This window comes from Toxotes jaculatrix, chromosome 5 (assembly GCF_017976425.1).
Source record: "Toxotes jaculatrix isolate fToxJac2 chromosome 5, fToxJac2.pri, whole genome shotgun sequence".
NCBI lineage: Eukaryota > Metazoa > Chordata > Actinopteri > Toxotidae > Toxotes > Toxotes jaculatrix.
The window spans coordinates 18,704,299-18,721,022 of record NC_054398.1 but is presented as its reverse complement, the minus strand read 5'-3'; the positions used below and the strand labels follow the sequence as shown (position 1 = coordinate 18,721,022).

The 16,724-nt window shown below is 43.7% G+C and overlaps 1 protein-coding gene across 1 annotated transcript in view; it reads right to left on the bottom strand.

Annotated features, from left to right (window-relative positions):
- reln (reelin) overlaps positions 1-16,724 on the bottom strand; it is a 91,832-nt gene that overhangs the window by 61,148 nt on the left and 13,960 nt on the right. Inside the window, exon 2 of the mRNA XM_041039103.1 lies at positions 10,219-10,326. Within this exon, the coding sequence (XP_040895037.1) occupies positions 10,219-10,326 (108 nt within the window). The remainder of the gene's footprint in view (positions 1-10,218; positions 10,327-16,724) is intronic.

Genomic DNA, 16,724 nt, shown 5'->3' with positions numbered 1-16,724 from the left:
CACACAGAAAAGCTAGCGCAAACAGAATATTAAAATGCATGTGCATGAATAGCTGTTTGCTCGGAGCGTTAATGAAAGCGCTGTGAAGTAGTGTAATGTGCTGTGAGGAGATTAGGCTATTTGATTTTTGTCTAGGGAATTTATATTTGTCACCAATCACTATATACTTTTTTGATTAAACACAGAAAAGTGGGTCTCATTTAAGAAGCACAGATTAAAGTTTATGCACATCTTTTGTCTTCCAGGCCTGTTGTGTGCACGTTTTTGAGGTGTGTATGCACGTGCACACTCAGACAGATTACAGCCTTATAAGCAATGATCATTCTCCCACTTGCTCAGACTTAGAAATTCAAAGTATACCATCCCAGATAATTTAGAGAGCAGGCCCATTAAAGGCTCATATTTCATGTGGTAATTCTTAGAACCTGTCATAAACCTATTGGAGCATTAACATGTGTTATTAAAAGCCTGTGAATGTATGGGAATCTGTCAAAAGCCAGAATAATGCCTCTGTCAACATGTTTCAGGAGAAGGCCACACAATGGCAGCATAAATGATACATCACAACAGTACTGACAGGCTGAACAGGGACCCCCATACGCTTTGTGCTGCTGAATGATCCCATGCTACGGGTGTGTGTGTGTGTGTGTGTTTGTGTGTGTGTGTGTGTGTGTGTCTGTGTTTGTGTGTGCCTGTTGCGTTGCATTCACCCTTTCTTCCCAATACCATCTTCAGCTGGTCAGCCGGACCACTGCAGGGTTTCACGGCACATGAGAACCTGACTCTAATCTGCCATTGGCTGAAACGGGCATCCATCACATCATCTGCCAATCACACTACCATGGAAATGGGTTGGCAGCGTTGGTGGTGATGGCAGGGGTCCGGCCCGGCGTTGCCAGGAGGAAGCTGTGTGTTAATATGGGTGGCGAAAGATGCCAGCGGCAAGGGGAAAGGGGGCAAGAGACCGTGTGGGAAAAAGTGAGGAGGAGAGGTTTGCCACTTGAATGAAAGAGAGTTTAAATGGCAGTGAAGGACACCTGGAGGTCTTCTGAGCAGTGTATGTGTGTAGGTGAACATGCACGAGGGTATGTGAGGGTAAGTGTTTACATTATTATGATTTTCCATGTGTTCACAGCACTTTCGATCGAATGTTCTGTGAAAGAAGACGTCTTGTGTATAGATAAAAGGTTTTGTATTCATGCCCTTGCTCAGGGAACCTGACCAATTTTTGCCCATATGCATACATTCACAGAACAATTGCTCTTTCATTTAGGCCTTCCATTGTATCCCACAGCATCCATCATCCATCATCCATCTACTCCTGAGGGCAAGGCCACACACACACACACACACACACACACACACACATTGTAGGAGCTGCTAGTATGGCTCCAATCAGCTGAAAGAGAGAAAGTACTGTACACAACAGCATATGGTCATATGTGAACAATTATTTAAAATACTCTACTAATTTAACAATTGCATATACTGCTGCAAAAGGCCCCATATATTCTGCATCTATCCAAACTAATAAGTGAAAACTAACAGTATGCAGAAAATAATATTAATTGCTTAAGGCTGCATACTGCTTTCATTCAATGATCAGGAGCTACAAGCCATACAAGCATGGAAGATAAATGGAGTCCAGGAACACTAGTGGAGCATAATATACCCCCCTGAACTAATATGTCATAATTGAAATGAATGTTATTTTGAATCAAACAAGTGTTGTGTGTTATGGAGCCCCACCTTGTATGATAGATGAGACTTCTACTTCTATGCGCAACCCTGCAATCCATCTCAAAGGCACACTCACAAACACACATATAGTATACAGTATAGTATATCAGTCAGACAATCAGACATGTTGGGAACAAGACAACAGTTTAGAAAAAATTTAAAACCAAAAATGAGAGCACCTGAGCACCAAATTCTTCACTGTACAGAGAAACTAACTATAGCAAGTCATAATTTTATCTTTTACCTCATTTTTTTCTTCCAAATAAGTTTGACTAAACATGGGGATTTGTTTAAAACCTGTCTGATCACTTGACATTTCATGTTTCTCGCCAGGTTAGACTTCTTTTTAATGCTGTCACACCCTAAGAACTCCAAAATTAATTTGGTGAGCACCATGTTATTACCACTGATAGGAAGGATGGTCAAACTTATGAAAATGAGCCATATTGCATAAAAACCTAATTTCCCTTTTCCCGTTTTTAATAGAGTCAAGATGAGAAACAGGGGCCTGTTTAAAACTGGGTTCAGTCCTAGGCCCGCGATGTGTGTGTGTATTATATAAATCATCAGGGTGAAGTGTTGCTGAAAGGCTTATTTGGTGCGACATAGCCGAGCCCGATGAATGCTAGTCGTACGAGGCCTGTGGAGCAGCACCCAGTGGAGGACAGCCAGCTCTGTGCCCCAGGAGAAGCTTTCCACACTGGGTGGCAAAGTCACTAAACTCCCCTTCCCCCACTCCTCTAGTCCTTGAGCACCCATTTCTTCTTCCACCCCTCCATTCATCCATCCATACGTCCATCCATCAGTGAAGCCCATGAGCGGCTGCCTTCTGTGGGTGTGTGTCATTGTAGCTTGGCAGGCACACACCACAGCTTTACCGGCAGGCGCCAGGGCTAATTTGATTTTTAATTCAACACGACTCCTCGGCTAATAGTTTGAGCTGGGGATTAATTAATCTGATTTGACTTGTGCTAATTTCTTGCACCCACGTCCCTGCTCCCCACCCGTCAATGCAGCAAACAAACAAACTGGTAGGGCCGCGGACTCGCAGGCTCTGTCACACACACACACACACACACGCTGTGTATGAGAAACAGAGACCTGGGGCGACAGGTGAGGAGCCAGTGGAGGCCTTGGGAGAGCAAGGCATGGTGTCTGTGCTGCATTTGCATGCATGTGTACATACAGTATGTGTGTGTATCTAAATGTGTTTACGGAGGAAGCTGGAGTTGAGCCTGGTCTGACAGAGGAGTGCTGGGAGGCACTGAACTAATCACGGCAACAGCCTGGCTCTCGTAAGGAGGGCGAAACGTAGAGAAGGTTACCAACTATTTTCACTGCCAAAATATGGGTCAGATTGGATCTGGGTGAGTTGCTCACAGATAACTTGGACATAATGCAAAAAAAAAAAAAAAAAAAAATGGGCCAACCAGTGTGGTATTCCTATTCTTCTCTAAAGCTTTTAGAGGGTAGAGGGGCCAGATCCAGTCAGGGCTCTACAGGGAGAAACCAGAGGAACCACTAAACGTCCTCATCTCACAGAGGTGGAGAGAGCACTTCCACTGTTTCTAATTCTCTCTGTAAGAGAACTTTAAAAATGAATAGACCTCAGAGTGCAGCCTGGATGGCGTGCACCTTGTGGAGAAGACTTTGCAAAAGAAATAAATAAATCACTCTCTCTCAGTTTGCACACCAAACCCACAGATGCCCACACACTTGCAAGGTGCATGGAGGTATAGCGTATAAGGAGTTTTATATCACAAGACAACAAAGACAAATTTCAAAGTCAGCTTGCCTCTGTGTTGAAATGATGCAAACCCTCTAGTGCTCACAGAAATGTGTCAAACTGAGCAGTCTTTGAGTCAAAGCTCTCTCTGTCTTTATTCTATCTTCATTTCTCTCCTCTTTCGTTCTCTCTGGCATGTAACCAACCTCTCTGCATGGCAGAAAATAACATTGCTCTGCTCAAGAGAGACCACACATGGGAGAAACAGCCTACGCCTGCTGCTCTCTCCTGCAGGATAAAATAAATAAATAAATATATAAAAAATAATACTGTCCAACAGCTCACACACTGCTTTGAAATCTCTATCACAGTCAGTCCAGCTCCTGCTTTCCCCTGTTCCTGCTCTCTGTGGCACCCTGGACCTTTTTTTTTTTTTTTTTTTTTAACCATACATTTGGATGCAAAAAACACAGTGAAGAAAGGAAAAAGCACTCAAGTGCTCAGCACATGCATACAAATATTTGTGCGCTCTCACAAAAAGCAAATAGAAATACACACATATGCAAACCTTCACTCGTAGACACAAATAGATACACACACACGTGTGAACGTAGACACACATACTGAATACGACATGCACATACAAATGTAAGCACACCTAGTGAAGCCGTGGGAGTTCAAAGAAGGGACTATGTTTTCCAAGAGAGCTGGTGTACACTAAGTGAACCAGTAAAGTCCCAGCAGCAGCAGTGCTCCAGCAGGTCTACTGTACCATCGCACCTGAGAGGCAAGACCTATGCTGTTGGGATGCATGGCCAACACTAATGCACTCGTCCAGAGTCTGCTGTGAGTCTACTTTAAATTAATAATGGATTATGTTATTCTGTTTGAATCGTTTGAAGGTGAGGTTCTAAGGAGGCTTTACACATGTAAAGAAGCAACATTGCGCCTGACGCAAAATCACCCAAGCGTCCCTCTGGACTCTGAGAGCACCCAAATGTTAAGCCACCTGTTAGCAGCCGCAAGGTGGTATGAGATCAGCGGTGGGGGACATGTCGGGCGACAGGAGGGGACAGAAAAGGTGCTCGGTCTGGGGATGGGGAAGTCCTGAGCTAGCAAAGCAGGGAGATTTACAGCAAGCCGGCCCAACTGATCCTGAGTCTGATCTAACACTCTGCCGCAGAGAACACAAATCACCCCCCATACATAACCCTGCCAGTGACAACTCATTTCATCTTCTGTACTAATGAATTCATCATCAGGAGGGATCTGCCTCTGGGTGCCTCGGCCCTGGGTTAGAAAAGGAGTAATGGCTCAGATAAGTCATCTTCATCATTATAAAAATCATCCCCACCCCAGTTGAGCCTATAGTTCAGAAGCAACAGTTTGGGACTGTGCGGTGTCCTTGACAGAGCTGCAACAGGGGAACTTTGGCAGTGTTCAAGGTTACTGTAAGGATGGACGTCAGATGTGTCACAGATGCACATCCCAAGTGTGAGAATCAGCATGAGCGAGCGTATGTCAATGGAATTTGAATATGTTGTGGTATGAGTGGATAAGTCAGTGAGTGTGAGAGCTCTTATGGCAGCAAGCGTGTATGTGTGCATGTGTGTGTGTGTGCGTATGAAGGAGTCTAAGCGGCGCAGTCAGGGAGCTGTCAGCCGAGAGCCAGGGAGCAGGTTGATCACAGGGCTGCACTGCGTTTGAAGTCTCCTAGGGACTGACAGCTTCTCTACCCATGGGAACCTCTTCCCTTGCCCCTTCTCTCCTCCCTGCACCACCCTTTCTCTGTATCGTTCCTCTTTATGCTCCATCTCTCCCTACACAGTACCTCCTTTTTCAGTTTTTCTTCATCCCATTGATGGAGGAGGTGTGTGTGGAAGCACACTTGTTCTCTCCCGGGACTGTTAGTCTTGTGTGTTTGAGAAAACACAGAGGTTCCAAAACAAGGCTTTGCTCAGTAGGAAGTAGTGTGTCTCTGTAAATACTGACATGATGAGCTGCCATTTCTCATAGTCTGACATTCTGGCTGACATTCAATCTGGCTTGGTGGCAAGAGGATGCAGACAGCTGACCTTCAGCCTTGAGATGGATGCGTGTGTGGATATCTGCATTTGAATGTATAATTGTGCATAATAGGAAAGAAAGACCATTCATTATTGTGTATTTGTATATGTTTTCATTCCAGCATGAGTTCCTGTTAAATGTGTGGATGGCATGATTACACTTTTGGTTACACGCTCCCCCTCTCTGGCCCCTCCTCCACAGGTCAAGGTGCAGCAGGATCTCATCTCTAATCGGGCTGTGTGTTAGCATGAGCCCATCCGTCATGGGGACAGAGTGTCGGCTGGATGTCCCTGTCACTAAGCTGTCCATTTTGTCAGCCAGCCAGATCCATCATACTGAGATGGGGACTGATCCTTGATAGCAGAAGCCAACCGCCCCGCAAATACATACAAATATGCAAATTAACGACAAAATAAACATCACCCTGCAAACGAGCCATCCATCAATGACCAGTTTCTCAGCAGCTCAGCATTGGCACGGCAACACCAATCAGCCACTCCGTCAGAGGGAGTGATGGAACGCCATCCTCTCATCTTCTTTCTCTCCTTCCCCCTCCTTATATCATTCACATACTGTCTCCCTTTCATTGGTCCCTATTTGTCATTTTTCATGCAGACTTTCTCCAATTTCCTCCTCTCACTCTCCACTCACACTAATTCCCTTAATCTCAAACACTTTGTCAGCCCCGTGTCGGCATTTTTGCCCATCCGTTTTCCTCTCCTGTCTATTTTCAAAGCTCTCTCCCACTTTAAAGTGCTTTTTGTTCATCATCATAATTACAACTTAGCTGAAGACGTTTAGAATGAATATATTTTCTGCCTTTGTTTGAATGGATAACGATGTGATGGGAAACATTTTGCCATTAGGGAGCGTTGCAAATCAGGCCACATGTGACATGTGTCTTTCCATCCAGGCTCTTGCCTGTGAGGTCCAATACATCACCTCATCATTGCTGTGTGACACACAACAGAAAACTGTTCTTTTGTGTATCCGAACCAAATAAATCAAAATTATGATAATGTACATAAGTCATTGTTTTCATTATAAAATCTTTGTAGATGCCAGTTTGAACGTGGTGTGGGTTCCTTTCAGAAAGCCAAGAGGCTGGAATGGAAAGAAAGAGCTCTTAATGGAATAAAAGTCAAAGGAGGGAAAAACACGAAGCAGTTGGAATTCTCCAGCAGCTGAGTCAGTCCAGACTCATGTTGCTTTTCTGGCAGTGTGTGTAGACATCCCTTCCACACAAGTTACACACACACACACACACACACACACAGACACACACACACATACAAATGTAGAGTTTATAGGTTTCACTGTAAAACATGCTGCAAAGCTCCTGAATGAGTAATTAGGCTGTCAAACTCTACTACATAAAAGAATGAAATGAATCACTTTACACACTCTACCTCGCCCATTAACTGTATATTGTGACTACATGAAGCCTAAAATGACATGTTGTGTCTTTCCTGCCGGTCCCTGTGCCGCAGCCAGACTAGTTTATCGGGCCCCTTATGGGCACATTTATAAAAACCACAGTTAATTTACACTCCGGTGTTCTCCCTCCTTCAAGTGGGCATGACTCCCAAACAAAACATTGTTTTTAGCTCCAGTTTGTCTGATTCGGCACTAGTCAAAGCAAAGCAATAACAGCATTATAAAGGTCTGTGGTTAGCCACCCGGTGGCTAGTGGGTGATCTCCTGCCTTTAGGCAGAGGAGGAATGAGCCTTGGGCAGCCGGAGCAGCAGCAGCTCAGCCCCAGAAGCCAAAAATACGACATTCCTCAGACTACCCTGATTGCTGCCCCAATGGCTAAATCACACTTCAGCTAATTCGACAATGAGTGGGTGTTGAGTTCTGGCGACGCAGTTAAAAAGTCAGTCCCTCAAAGCTTCACATTTTTATTACAAATATAGTGTGAAGTGCATTGTTATTTAGAAGGAGTGGGAGCCAATAAAAAAAATGCTCACTTGTCTGTCTCCACCTCATGGTGTTTGTGTATGAGTCTACATTCGTGCATATGACCAAAAAAAAAAAAAAAAAAAAAAAACCCAGAAAAAACAAAAGACAGAGAAAGAAGAGGATCAGCAATAGAGCATGTGTACTGTATTTGCATGCAGTGTGGTCATGCACATGTAACATGCAGTGGTTTTATGAATTTTCCGTAAAAAGCAATGAAGGGTGACACGGAAGGCCAAGGGGAATTCTCTCTTTAGAGTCTGGCTTGCAGTCATCCTGTCTGCTCGCCGCCACAGCTCTGACCACACCAACCACTAGACATCCCCACATGGAGCGTACAAACACTAACCTCTCTGTCTCCACAGCTCCCTGCCTTTATCTGTTTATTCCGTCTTCATTTTTCTCTGTTTCAAACCATTCATGCTCCCTGTATGTCCATCTGTCTCCTTCTCTTTCTTAGCCTCTTTTTATCCAACCTTTTTTTTTATCAAACCCAGCAGAAATAGAAGCTCTCCTCTTGCTAAACACTGTCTTGTGATTTCAGATCTCAAAAACATTCAGCAATCTTAATTTACCGCTGATCTCCACTCTGTGTGTGCAATCATGTGGCGGTGGTGCTGTGAGGTTTCATTCTTGCCGTGCTGGAGGTCATGTTGGTTCCTGCACTGATACATCTGTCAACCACATGTCTACCCAGCCAACTGCCGCTCCGACAGCTGGAGTGACTGTATGTGCTCTTGAGTGAGAGTGGGTTTCTTTATTGAATTCTAAGTGTGTGTGTGTCCCCTATCTGCCTCCGCTGAGGGGGGATTAGAGCCACACCCTTTAGATACTCTACACTAAACAGCAGGCTCATAAAACTCCCCCGTGGAGTTGCATGACCCTCATGTCCTCACAGATCCTTTAATATTTGTCACAACAATGGATATCAAGCGGCGTCTCGTTCCATTATTGTTCCACTGTATTATCTTCAAAGCATTTTGCTCAAACACTGACTCTGTTCTGCACAGCGATGTCACCGGGTTTCCATGAGCTCATTGATGAAGCTCCCTCTCTGGGAGCATCTCTCTTCAGGCCTCCCAAGGCTGAAGAGCCTTCAGCCCCCCCACATGTGACACCCTGCCTTAGAGCTTGTATCCAGACCAGCCGGGCTGCTGTCATTAGGCTATGGAGAGCTTCTCATAAAAATCCCATCTACCTAGTAATTGTGCAGATAAATGAAGTTAAAGGAAAACTCAAACTCTAACAGCGATAGATCATCCTTCTGTTTTGCCTTTATGACAAAACTGATTCTGCGTGTCCTCATGGCTCCATGAAGTCCTGAGGCCCACACTGGGAGATGATACAGGAGAATCAGAGCAGAGAGGCAAAGTGCAGAGAGCCCTTCAGCTGAGGACAGACTGAGTGACTGCGCTGTGGAGCCTGGACAGCATCACTGTTCAGCAGATTACGCTTACTGTAACGGAAGGCTTTGCAGACTTATTTAAACACACACCATGCAGAAACCCACAGTTCCACAAGCTGCTTGCCTATCAGTCTGTGCAGCCCTTCCCTTAAAACTTTTCAAATTAATGAGAGTGAAGCAAAGGTGACGCAATCCTTGCTTGGATGCCTCCCCAGTAAACAGCACTGCCAAGAGTGAAGAGCTGCCCTGGCTGGGGTGAAGTCAGCGTCTGAAGAACAGTGGAGTTAGTCAGGATAAGTGAGCCCACTGGGCAGCAGTTCTGGGCCAGTAGCCCTGTTCTCTAAGGAGTTCTTTATGGCTGGTCCATTGCCCCTAGAGAGCCCCCACCCCTTCACACAGGGGCTCCATCCGCACGCACTTCATCTGAGACTAAAAATCCTTATTGTGTGTCCAGAAATGGGTCACACTTAACTTGAATTCAGTTGCCTCTACCATGTAATTAGAGAGCATTTGTCAAAAACCATTTTAAGACCATTTGCATTTTATATTTTGCAGCATATAGAATAAGGTGAAGCACACTGTAATTTCACAGACGGGAGTAAATTTAGATGCCGACATGCTGACAGTACAAAAACAAAATGCTAATAATGTTCTGAAAATTGGGATCTGACAAATAGAACACTAATATATCATGAAGGGTCTGCAAACCCACAATAAAATGAAATATTACCCTTATTTCCTAAATTGTTTCCAAAAATCGTTACCCATGAATAACTTTTCACCCTTGTAATGACAGGAACATGTGTTCTGGGTGAAAGAAATGGCTATACAGTACTTTTCAGCTGGACCACTCAACCTTTCCTGCAACTCAATATTTGACCAGTTGACCTGCAGATCATTAACATGTTCTTCTTTGTTATTTGAAGTTTGGTTTTGCCTCTCTGAGGCTTTTCTCTCCAATGTCCTTTCCTCATCTCACATTCATTCGTGTTATGTTTCTCTTTTCTCAAACATCAATGAAAACCCATCTGGCCAAACCAATGGTCACATCATCCTCACTCCTCATCCATCACAGTCTGTCACAACAGGCGTGGGGAAGTGGTCTTATACTCATTCTGGGAACGGATGTGGATCACTGAGCTGGGTTGTGCTCACTATGATACCCCATAGTTCCAGCTCTAAGATACTATGTAGAGTATCTGATGGTTTGTTTGTGCTCAAAGGCGAAGCAAAGTTGAGCAATTAATGAGGAGCTTGTATTGGCATGAGGAGCATGGGTGAGGAAGCCACTCTAAACAGTGGTATCTCATGAAGACTTACCAAAGCCAAAGGCCGCTGGAGCAGGGATGGGAGCTGACTGGACTGGTGTGGAGGTGTAGAGGCCAGTCACCAGCAGACCATCAAAGGATACACTGGTGGAGATGGTTACTGAAGAGAGAGAAAAAAGAAAGAGGTTTAACACTGGTGTGACTCTCAAGCTGTGTGTTACTGCAATTTCACATTCAATTTGTTATGATACATTGCACCCAAGCAAAACAAACTGTTTCATAAATGTAACTTGTGAAATATAAATCAATAACTCATGTTTTAATGGCCATTTATTGATAACTCACAAGAGCAGCGGGCAATTTGCCACTGATTAGGTATCAGAAATAGCAAGTACCTAAGTTATGTTCACACTTCGTTTGCAGGCTGAGCAGATAATTAGTCAGTGTGATGTACATGTATGTGGACAGGAAGTCTGGAACTGAATACACACAACGGTATACAGATCCCCAACATCCTGCTGCTAATGAGCACAGAGCTCAGGTGCTAACAGACAGAAATGTAAAGTGACCATTAACTGGAAAGCCAATGACACCAAACGCCCTGCAGGAGGAGAGCAGAGGAAAGCGCACAGATGTGCAGGCAGGTGTTAAAGCAAAAGCAACCATGTCTCACACACACACACACTCTTAAAGAACCTGTTAGATGGGGGCCTGAGTCATGTTTAAAGTAGCAGAACAAAAAAGAAAACAATATGATAAGGTAAGCTTTCTGTCTGTTTCACAGCCAGCAATTCCAGAATGTAATCTAACTCATCCTGAACAAATCACAGTGGTTTAATCAAAGCCTGTCCCTATTGACAACCATATTAGAAGAGAGTGATGAGCTAATTGGCTGTAACCCTGATAGCTTTGTTGAGCCTCTATTCATCACAGGTCACCACAGACAGCAGAAGAACAGAAAACTGCCGGCCTATTATCCAGCTGTACAGATCTACAGCTTAGTGTATCCAGCAGCAAGTTGACTATTGATCCACCCAGTAAACAAAGACCCTGAGCGACGGGACCACAGAGCCAGCTACATCACTGGAGGAAAAGAGCTCAGCCACTGGACTGCATCCAGCCAGACAGATCAGATCACAGGGGAACAGTCCGTGGCTCAAAGCAGGACGCACTCAAAATACACACTTTTACACATTGAGGAATAAAATCTTTTGCAGTTGGGAAAGATGAAGGTATTGTTATTTCCTGACCCTGGAATCCCCCTGCTTCAGGGAGAAAACTGAACGGGAAAAGGAGGAGACACCCGCGGCATTGGTGTGTTTTTAGTAACAATAGCAACATGTAAGTTTGGTCTTGGGGCGTCCATTCTTCTGGGCTTGGTGTGTTTCGATGTGGGAATCTGGGCAGAGCAAACTCCTGTGTGGCCCAGACTCCCTGCCTGTCTGTCTTTCTGTCTGTCTGTCTGTCTGGGTCACTCCATTAACATGTCCTCACATAAGGCGCCCAGCATTTCTGTGTGTCTGAAAGTGTGTGTTCTGCATCAGTCTGTGTATATTGGATGTGCTACACCCTGTCTTAAGAGCACAGTACAGCCCAGCTCTCCTCCATATCAAAGCCTCAATAATTCATCCCACAAGTCTCTTTATTATATCCAGACATTTCCTCCTCTCTTCCCCTGTCACAGTTTTCATACAAAAATCTAGCTATTGCACTAATGCTTTATTTCACATGGTCGGTGCTCTACTACAGTATGCAACAGTAAATTGTAGGCTTGCAAATGTTGCTCTGTCTATTTCTTTACAAACAGCCCACTTAAGCTACAGAATCCAAGCACAAAGTTCACACTTTAATAAAACTCTGAAGTTCATGGGTTTTTTTTCAGCTGTGAACTGAAAATGTGCCGATTTCTAAAAGACAAAATGGAGCATGGTGAACAGTGTGAAAATGCTACAGTATATGTTTGGCTTCTATATCTGAAGCAGAAAGAGCCATACTAACATTAGACAAAAGAAAAAAATGGTATTCTCTCTATACACCATAGGTTCATCTTAATTGACTAACAATAAAAAAAAAAAAAATCAATCTGAGTTATCTAAAGATTAACAAATTAAGAGAGAAAGCTGTTTGCAGTCAAAATTGGTCCATTCAAAATATTCTACAATTGAAATATAGACTTAGTTATAGTATCTTTAAAGTTATTTGCAGATAATTCTTTTATATGAATGACTAAAAACACTGTGTGAGCAACAAGTCATTTCTCCGTATTCCCTTTTTCTTTTCCTCATCGGCAATGAGCGCTGCCAAATTCTATGAGCGTGTACAGTGTGTACAAGAAGCCGTATTGTGAGAAAGAGATATTTTGCTTGGCAACAGAAGCATTATCATATTCAATCCATGTTGCGCAGTGCACCTCTTGCACTGCAATACCCACAGAATGCAGGGAAAAGGTCTTCTCATTCAAAAAAAAGCAATTATCATGTTCATATTGTGTATGTATGTATGTGCTCCTCTTTTGTGCTATTTTTGCTAAACAGAATACATTACGTACTCAACAAATTCATTCCAGAGTGTGGTGAGACATGTTATCAGTGTTTACATTATGCTGTATTGATCCAAGGCCATGGCATGATGCAGTATTTAATGGAGTAATGGACTGGGTTTAATGCACTAAGTTGGACCAGGCTTCACCAGCCTCAGTACACACAATACGCTCATTTCTGCATTTCCACTGACCTGCATCACCAAGGTTACACACACTCCATTACTCTCCACAGACACTTGCATATGGGCTACACACACACACACACAAAAGATTTTTTCTGCTTTCACCATGCTATTTCTCTCTTTATCCATCGCTTACACCTTTCTTCCAGTCTCTCTCACTCAGCCTCACTCCCATTTGAGAAATCAAAAAAAAAAAAAAAAAGTGCTCTCCCCTGCACTTTCCCCATCTACTCCCTTCTCATGCATTTTCTGCTCCCTCGCAGCAGTGTACCTGCACTCTGTTTGATGTGGAGGTTGGAGGAGGGAGAGTGGAGAAGAGGCAAAGCTAGGGGCACAAGGTTACAATCGAAAAAAACAAGAACAGGGGCGAAGGAGGATGGAGAGACAGGGAGTAGTGGAGTGGCCCATGGAGAGCAGCGCTACCTGATCAATACAAATGCAAGATCTAAATTATTTAGACAGGCCTCTAACACCCCCTCTCACTCGCCTGTGGAACGCATCAGAAGGATGAGCCAATCAGATGAGATGAGATGAGATCAGATCCAATCACCTGTGGGGGTACTTCACACAAACACCCTCACAAACTCACACTCACACACACACACACACACACACACACACACACACAGATCTAAAGGAAGAGCCTGGCAGCCTTTGATGGTAGCCTTTAACATTCTTTTCCATACCTCATTTCTGAGTACTGTTCGCTTGGCCGAGGGGGATGAGGCGGGAATGGAGGTGAACTTTATTACCAACACTTTCATCCAACACATTAGCAGGTTCTGTGTGTGTGAGCCTGTGTGTGCACAAATATGTGTATTTGTGTGTGATCCGTTCATGTGTAAACAAACCAGGTGTTAGACTAGCACAGTTCATGCAAACATCTGGACTGAATGTTAAGCTTTCCCTGTTGTAACACTTAACAGAGACTGACAGCTTCACCGAGGAACATGTCAGGTAAAAAGAGATTGTTAGATAAAGGTGTATTACAGCCTTTTTTATAACAAACACTTTGGTTGTCGATTAAATTTATTATTCTAGATATGATGAGGAATTTCTAGTTTACAGATCAAGTGCACACATGCACAAACACACATAAATACATACTTTCCTTCTGTATAAATATATTTAATTACAATATATATATTTTTTTTCAGTTTTGATAGGTTAGAGTTAGGGAATGGGTTAGGTGGTGGCAGAGTAAAGCCATGTTCAGTTTCACTTTAGCCCTGCATGAAACAAAAAAAAATGCAGCCCCCTTATTCATTTGAATGGAGCCAGTCCGTCAGCACAGCAAGGGTGCTAAAGTGAGTGTCTCCGGCAAAACAATCCAGCGTCATTTGGCAAAAAACAAGTTTAACCAGGCTCTTTGGTTGCAACACAACGTGACATCATCCAGCAACTCCAATCAAACACATGCAAGCATATGTTCCTGGATGATTAGTTTGTAATGTGAACACTGTATTTCTGCTGTTTACCTTGAAGTCATCGCAACAAAAGATAAAATGGTTGCCACTGTGATAACCCTCCACAGCTGTAAAATTTTATCTGCATTACAAACTGCTGTGAAGCATTTTGCTGTCTGATAAACCTTTAAGCACATTAATCTGACTTCTTGCAAGTGCACCTAAGTCTTGCAAGACGCTCATTACACTGTATGCAGAGCACTCACACCCACATGCACACGCTCATACTTTATACTTGAACACACCACAGAGCACATCCCTTGGCCCTAAGCCAGCATGTAATATTAATGATGCGATGTGGTATGCCTCATTACAGACACACAAAACCGTGCTCCTACTCAACTATTGATGGGCCAGGGGCTTTCTTCCCTTCTCTGGATCCACCAGGAGTAATGTTAAGGCACAAGTACAAGAACACCGCACACTGCAACAAAACACACATTCACAGATACAATACCAGCTTTGCTGACAAGTCTCTAAGAGCTCAAGCGTGCACACACAGAATACACACAGAAAGGACTAATCAGGAAAGGACAATGAATCTTATGTGACTTATGTTCTGTGAAAGTAAGATCCCAAAAAACTGCCAGTAAATCAAAAAGCCTATTTTCTCTCTAAGTCTCTTCATGTGCAGAATATCGTGTTCCTCATTTTTACATTTGTTTAGTTAATATTTCAACACGCATTTCCCCCTGACGTCTTCTGACCACCTGGCAATCAAGGACAACGGGATTGCATTAGCTCCTGGTATTACCTGAGTGCATCTCCAATGCTGTAAAAGCATCCTCGACATGGGACAAACAAGGCACTGGAAGACAACAGTGAATAGATGTTTAAAATTTTATAAGATACTAGAGTACGTTTTAAACTAGTCCCAAAGAGGTGTGCTGTTGCCTTTGGAAATGAATGCACCTATGGGTAGAAAGAGAATCTGTTTTTTCTGGTTGTTTCTTTCTTTATTTATAGAACAAGCAGTGAGGGAACAGCCATGATTGATAGGTGGTTTTGGCCAATTCCTCAAACAAGTGCTGCTCATGTTGGAAATTCTAAACTAATGTGAATGGCTCACTGTTTGCTAGGTCAATAATCATGCTAGGGACCTGAAAAATAGGACCCAGTGGCATCCTAAAAGCAATAGTAATGTCTCCTTATGGTACAAAGCATGGTCGGCACTGTGGTTGGCAACTCTTGGTGGCATGAGCTCATTCTTAGAAAACAGCATGGCGAGGGATTAGGCTGGAGCTGGAGAGGAAGCCTGTGAGCTCTGAGAGAAGACCTGATTTACGTTGCAGCTTAGTCCACTTGCATTCAAGTCCCCATGTGGTTGGCATGGTCTGAACAGGTCCTTTCTGCTCTTTGTTACACACCCACACATCTTCACCACGCCTACATTCATAACCTTTACTTTAATTACACAAGTCTCAGAAAAACATTTAGAAAGTACTTAAGACTGGAAAGAAATGGTAACAGTAGGAGGCAGCTGTACTGTACCATAAACACAGCATAAGGCAGAACAAGCTTCAAAGTGACAAAACAAATTTGTGCAAGACAAGAAAAAAAATACTCTAACAGAACATATTATCAATGAGTGCCCCATTTTTTCCCCCCAGTGAATCAGGAGGACGCCCTTTTTGTTTCCAAATGGATGGAGGCTTTCCTGGCAACAATCTAGATAAAGATAGTCGACCATCTGACCCATATCCCACTGGCAGACACACACGTGCCCCAGAGAGGACCAGGAAATGGAGGCCAGACCATGGGGAAGCTATAGTTCCATCTGTTTCCTTGGTCATGCCAGAATTGGGGTGCCACTTTACTCTGAGCTTCCTGAAATGGTTCGAACTGTCAGTCACCTGAGTGTGACACCTCGAAGGATAGGTCGCTGTTTTCCTCTGATAAGGAAAGGAAAGACCGATCCTTTAGAATGACCACAAGTTCAAGAACTTTGCAGACAAACTGAATCACACAAGTATGAATGCTTCTCCACATTTTCAGAAGATGGTGTGGGAAGTGTGTTTCTGCACATATATGTATCATGCCGTGTTCCAGTCAGGTCTTAGAGGCATCATTCCATTGCGTAACCTTCTGGCACCATCCTGGCCTGCTGGCATTGCCATCTGCTGCTTTGAAACACTAGATCACAGACAACCTATCAGCCACTGAGCTTCTACAGGTCTGCTTAACCACAGAACCTCCAACATGTTTTGCAAAGGGCTGAATGAAAGCAAATCATCTCTTAAAACCATTTTACAGGTCCTCTTGTGATCATCAACATGCAGCGTATTCATGTTCTTGGTCCAATCTGATTTATTGAGGTTCTTCTCTGTTTACCAAGGAGGGGAACTGAAGCCTTCCTGCTTGCCTAACT